Here is a 6,777-nt window from a genome sequence, read left to right as displayed (position 1 = left end):
AGACAGATAAATATAAATATGAATCCACCATGATATCAGTCGAATTATAAAGTTTTATAAAAACAGTTTGAGATGCAGATGTCTTCCTTAGCAGTATATCGCTGGTAACGTAAAACGTAAGTGAACAAAATACAGAGGGATACATAGTCGTTAAAAAAAAGTAATTGGTAATGCAACATCTAATTCTGCTGATTTATAAGTGGTTTGTTCTGTACATTTTATGTATATTTTCAGAACGAGGCCCAATTATGCAAGATATATGCAAAAAATATTCTGCAAACTAGCTATAGCGCAGAAGCTCGAATTATCGCCTTGGATCCGACATTACTATATAAAACCATACATATACTGTTTTAGATCTAAACTTCGAGACGAAAAAAATTAAGGCAAAGCAATACTTAAAAAGTTTGGTGATATATTTACTGCAGTTCTGAATTGTTTTTTTTTTATACAAAACCTGATAACAAAAAGTTATAGGCTCAATGTTATGCTCGTGTCTGTAGTGAAGTGCTGGATTTCAATGAAGGTTTCTTATCTAATACTGGGCAGCGTTCAATATCGTAGTAGTTAGTATAGCCTCATCTATGTAGAACGTGTTTTGAACATGGAAGTCTATCAAAATGACGCCATGATGAATACCCTTTGCGATGACATTTTGGATTTTCTAAATAGAATAAATGATTTAAAGCTATTTAGATCTATTGTGTGGCTAAAGAACAGCTAGGCGAATTGTAGGGTTCTGTTGTCAAAATTTACGTAGCCGAATGCAGCAGGTATGATTTTGAACGCACTTTAGGATAAAATATATGGTCAAAGTTTGCGTTACCACAGGTTTCTTACTAGTAGTACTTGAAATCTTCACTACGTTTTCCCTTGACACAATGATTTTGTTTGCAAGTTTGGATGTACCTGTAAAAGATTTATTACAAACGGGAAAGCACATTTTGTGATTTACGATGATGTTGTTTACCGAGCCTGTAAATTAAGATATGATCCCACTAAAATTATCGTGTTGTTCAATTAACCTTTTCTAAAGGTTACCAATTCAACTTTGTTTTCTGTAAAAAAAAAATGCATTTGTAAATATTACATGTAGTTATATGCATATATTAAGTACATTCAAGGTCTTACAGTCTGTAATTACCTATATTTTTGGCTTTGTACAAGGACATGTTTTTCTTTGTCTGTTTATGCCGTCATTACGCTAAATCTATTTAATATTGGATGTGTACTGATTGATTTTTCATAACTGTCGATTAGATGTAAGTAGCTTTCAGTGACTGCAAATTTTCTCAGACCTATAATTTGTATTTTTGTTATGCTTTTTATGTATTTTGTACTTTTATGATAGGTAAGCCCCTTTCAGTTGATTTGTATAGTTTATTCTTACATTGTATTGTTACACCACTATTCACAGTAAAGGAAGTGTTTTTCGCCAACAAAAGAATTGTATATGTCCGTCTGTAGTCAGGAGCTTGTAATATAGTGGATGTGTTGTACATAAATTATGCCGTTTTTTATTTTTATGTTTGAAATGATTCTTGTCATTTCGGGTTCCTTTATCGCTTACTAGGCAGTATTTGGGTTGCTTATTGTTGAGGCCGTACATTGAACTTTAGTTGGCACTTTGATGTCATTCGGTCTCTGGTGGAGATCTAGAATTGTCTCATTGGCAATTATATCACATTTTTTTTTATCAACATTGCTTGTAATTGGACTGCCTTTCTACAAACACTTTCTTATTCCCTTTGTAGAAAAGCTTTGTCACTTTAAAGCACTCGTAAACAATTTCAAACGACTGATTCATTACAAAAAACAAAAATAGAAGTACCCAAGGGTCATTCAAACTCACAGCAAGAAAGTCACTAACGCATGATGGAAAACACTAAATGCAGAAAATGGTGGATTAAACCTATTTTTTTTTCATCTAGCTTAACCTCTCATTTGTGTGACAGTCGTCTTAAATTACATTACACTGACAACGATACATGTGAACAAAACAAACAGACACAATATGTAAGACTGTCACAAATAAGGGTACAACAAAACTCTATGTACAACAGCAACACGATACCCACCAAAAAAACTGGTGTTGATCTCAGGTGTTACAGACGGAGAAGCAGATCCTTCTCCAAATGTGGCACCTGTCTTGTTGCTCGAAGCCCGAAAGCCAGTCTTAATCTGTTTTTTTTTACGACCAAGGATTAAAACGAATAGGAAGTACTATAATAGTTTTTGATTTAAATTTTTGAGAAAAGCATTGATCATTGATCGTTCCTGGACGCAATCATATAGCGACACTATTACTCCGACACTACCAGAACACGACTAATCCTCAAGGTCCTTACTTCATAGATGGTGCAATTATATCAGCAGGTTGCTGAATCGTTGGCGCCAAACGCCTGATTTAGTCTTTTCACAGATGTGTGAATGGGATTGCTTTGTCTATTTAAAGCACTCGTAAACAAATTCAAACGATTGAATCAATCAAAAAGAAACGGAAGATTACAAGGGGCCATTCAAACTTGCAATCAAGAAGACACTGACGCATGATGGAAAACGCAAAACGACAAACTTGTCAATAAAACATAACAGAGAATATTAAATACGGGACAACACGAACTCGTCTCAAAACCGACGGTTACTGTCGGTGAGAAAAAATATAATGTGCTCTTTTGATTTCTATTGTTTATTAAATTTTGTTGAGTGAGATCAAAATACATGTATAATGTTCTCTTTTGATTTCTATTGTTCATTACATTTTGTTGAGTGAGATCAAAATATAATGTGTCCTTTTGATTTTTATTGCTCGTTATGTTGATCATGTTGAGTGAGATCACAATGTAATGTGTTCTTTTGGATTTCTAATGTTCATTTTGTGAGATTTAAAAATGAAGTGCTGTCTAGGTTTCTATTGTTCACTATGGTGAGTGACATTAAAACAAGATTTTTATTGTTGAACAACTGTTGAAAACCCAGACTCTGTGTCACCTTCAAAATACACCCTTCTCGTTCCGTTGAAAATAAAAAGGAAGTGCGATAGTTTTTACAAGACTGAATTTACAGATACAACTATATTAAACACTAATATTTTAAAAAAAAGATTGAAAAAATACTCGCCAAAGACTTAAATCAAATACATTAGAATTTCACAGTGTAAAATTTCTCCATATGCTATTTTTGTGCGTTTACGGTAACACGATATCTACTCTATCACAGGTTTTCTCTTTCGATTGGTGAATTCCATTTTCATTATTATGCCAAATTAACAAAATGTCTGTTCTCAACAGAGTTTTTGTGAGAACAAAATTTGTTGTTTATCCAATTTGTATTATTGAGAATGCTGACTTGGACCCACCATAAACATACATCTGTTGAGCGTTTTTGACATACACCGTGTCATTGGTCTGTAGTCGTTCTGCAACAATGACGGTTACTGTTATAATATACGATTGTGGATGCCTGTATGCCGTAGCTACTCTTTGATTATTCTTGTAAACATGATAATAATATCCAGCAGCATTTGCATTTGTAGCCACATAAACAGATATAAGATATAATCCGGATTTCTCACATGTGAATTTCCCTTCATTTCCGATTGACGTTATGTCGTTAATTCCATGTGAAGTATGAACTTGTTTAAACGGAATAACTGCTGAGGATGCTACTGTTTCACCAGATAACCAGGCAGATAATACAACTGAAAAAATAATGTTAAGTTGTAAAGTAAAACATAGGCTATGACTAATACACATTATAGGATGTTCGATAAAAGATATAAAGGAGATGTTGGGCATAAGTGAATAAGACAACCCAACAACAACAAACATCCACATAATATTGAGGACAGCACATGTAGCCTTAGCAATAAATAGGTGTCTATACAATACAACGATCTGAATCATTCCGAGGCTTAAAAGGTGTATGGTTTATTATTGGAGAAAGTAAGAAACAATTCTGATTATACCAATGTTCTGAAGGAATTAACTGTCAATCTTCTTATAGGTTATTAAAGTTGGTCTTCATGGTGGGCATTCTAAGATATCAAAGCAACAACAAACATTGGAATCTAAAGTAGGTAATCCAAAATGACGTCACCTAACCGAGGTCCATAATGATTAAATCATTCCCAAAACTTTTTTATTTATTATAACTGCAGAAAAAATATCAATACGTTGATCCATCCCAATCTATGTTCAATTTGCTTTGGGTCGTATATTCATATGAATGAGAACAGATGCATGTATTTGGTCGGTTGACGAAATCATTCGAAGCAAAATTTAACAATAAAAAACAAACTGTAAAACTTGCAGAATTATTCTAAAACAAGTTTTTGACGATAGTGTTTAGTCCTCATAAGTGTTTGGCTTTGCGTTTGAATAGTATTGAGAAATCTTTTTTCGGACTCTGTTTTCGGTAATACCCATTTGGCCTGTCTCGATACTTGTACATCCCGTTAATGTGTTTGTATTATCTTTCTTTATTTGCTGGTGTGTTTTGGTGCGTCTGGCGTAAGTGTAACATTTTAGTCCTGGTATCTATGATGAGTTTATTTACAACTACTGGGTCGAAGCCACTGCTAGTGGAGATTTATTTCAGCGAGGATATCACCAGCCCAGTAGTCAGCACTTCGCGCGTTTGTAATGATGGCTGTATTCCTATATAAAACAAGGTTCAATCCATCATTTTCTACATTTGAGAATGCCTGTACCAAGTCAGAAATATGACAGTTGTTTTCCATATGTTTGATGTGTTTTGTCATTTGATTTTGACATTTGATTATGGACCTTCCGTTTTGAATTTTCCTCTGAGTTCAGTATTTTTCTTATTTTACTTTTTTATACCTTTATAGCCACTCTATATGTGAAACCGAAAAAAAATCAACATGAAAAGCGAGTTTCACTTCGTACGTAGACATAATCGAAGAGTTACAATAACTAGTAAATTATCAAAATAACGAAAAACATGTTAACATTAAACAACCACTGACAAGGTCCCTAACTTTGGACATCACATCAGTTCTTACACAAAATATAAAAAAATTAAATCATTTTAAAAACTGAAAGCATATCCAGTTTAGACTGCCTCAATAATCAGTTATGAAAACACGTTTGCATTAATTTAAAAGTATACATATTTTTATTAAACCGTTATGAGGTTTCATTCAAAAGTTGAAGGTCGATTTACAAACCGGAAATGGGATACAATCGAGCGTCGATTTAGAAACGTACATGAACATGACATCATATCTGATGCTAATGTGAGGAACGGACGTGGATAAGAGGTCGGACGTCGATTCGAGTCTAACATATACAAGAGTGAATGTTTGTTTGACTAAATGCTTAAAATCAAAACCTTTACATTTGCTGATTTGATAAGTGAGCTTCACAATCTACACTTATAGATGTTATTTCAATTTCCAACTATTTTATTAAAGAATATTTTAGTTGACATTCAAATTGGACAAAACTAATTATTAGACTTGTCATACTAAAAATCTGAGCAAATTGCAAAATCCTTTTCAGGAATGTAATCTAACGTTCCTTCATAATAGCTTACCTCTATTTGACATTCTGTCTAATTTTGACAATGTGTCATTCAAACCAAACTGTAAGTGCTGTACGTTATTCATCATTTCCTTTTTAACGGCTGCAATACTTTGGCTTATTGTATTATTGATATTGCTCTCGAGGTTATGCGTTTCATTTTTCATAAACACTTCCAATGATTTTAATTGATGATTTGTAGCTTCAGTTTTATTCACTAAGGCCAAGACATCCTGCTTCCTACTATTGATATCGCTAACGACCGTATTAAGTCTGCCATATGATTTTTGTAGTTCGTTTTCCAAATGCAATGTCATATTGTCCGTTGCTTTAATTTTATTCAAGAGACCAATTATATCTTGCGATCTAGCGTTGGCACTGGACATTATTGTTTGTATAGATTGTTCCGTGTTTTGCACTTTAATTTCTAAATGATTGGTCTTATTTTCTAAATTGAAAACAGTCTGTAAATCTGCCACACCCTTCAACTGCTTTAAACCATTCATGTCATGTTGAAGACGTCCTGTGGTATTATCTGTGGTTGCTAGACGTTTATCGAGTTGTGCACATTGTAATTGTAAAGCATTGAAATCCTTTCGAAGAAAGTCTAGTTCATTTTGCAATCGGTTTGTATGGTTATTAAATTGGTCGGTTAGGTCTGAACCTTTACAATTACAATTACCTACACTGTCCACTTTACTGGTCAATTCCTGTTGAAGCCGCTGTACAAAGGTTTCTAGCTGTTCACGCGATTGTCGTTCTTCAACAAGTAAATTTAGAAGCGTTGTGAAATACGTATCTGACATGCTGCTTCCTGCTTGGGGAAACTTTGTACTACTGTCCAGTAAAAATCCATTGATAGACACAATACTTAAGATAAATAATACAAGTACTGGTGAAAACATCATTCTTTTACATACAATAAGAGGATTTGGTATGCTACACAGTGAGACAACTCTACAACACAGACCAAAGGACGTATAAGTTTACAATTTAATGATAAAGTCGACTGTTAAGATTATTGTACTACCTGTAGAACCATGTCAACACAAGAATGCAATACTTTATCTGTTTAAACTTGTCATATGTAAATATATGCTCACCTTAATTTTTTTTATAAATAAATAGGTATATTTGGATATGCTGTAATGTATTGAAGTGTTGCCAAATAATATTTACTCAAGATATGATTTTTTATTCACTGTATTAGTTTTTTCTTTCCTATTTCTGT

The 6,777-nt window shown here is 33.4% G+C and overlaps 1 protein-coding gene across 1 annotated transcript; it reads right to left on the bottom strand.

The window, feature by feature from the left end:
* Nucleotides 1-2,782: 2,782 nt before the first annotated feature.
* On the bottom strand, nucleotides 2,783-6,498 carry LOC139529763 (keratin, type II cytoskeletal 8-like). Its single transcript, XM_071325641.1, has 2 exons — nucleotides 5,560-6,498; nucleotides 2,783-3,700 (listed from the first exon to the last, which is right to left on the bottom strand). The coding sequence occupies exons 1-2, from the start codon at nucleotides 6,452-6,454 to the stop codon at nucleotides 3,318-3,320; spliced, it is 1,278 nt and encodes a 425-aa protein (XP_071181742.1). The 5' UTR covers nucleotides 6,455-6,498; the 3' UTR covers nucleotides 2,783-3,317.
* Nucleotides 6,499-6,777: the final 279 nt, after the last annotated feature.

Source organism: Mytilus edulis, chromosome 7, assembly GCF_963676685.1.
Source record: "Mytilus edulis chromosome 7, xbMytEdul2.2, whole genome shotgun sequence".
Classification (NCBI taxonomy): domain Eukaryota; kingdom Metazoa; phylum Mollusca; class Bivalvia; order Mytilida; family Mytilidae; genus Mytilus; species Mytilus edulis.
This window is presented reverse-complemented; position numbering and strand designations above follow the sequence as displayed.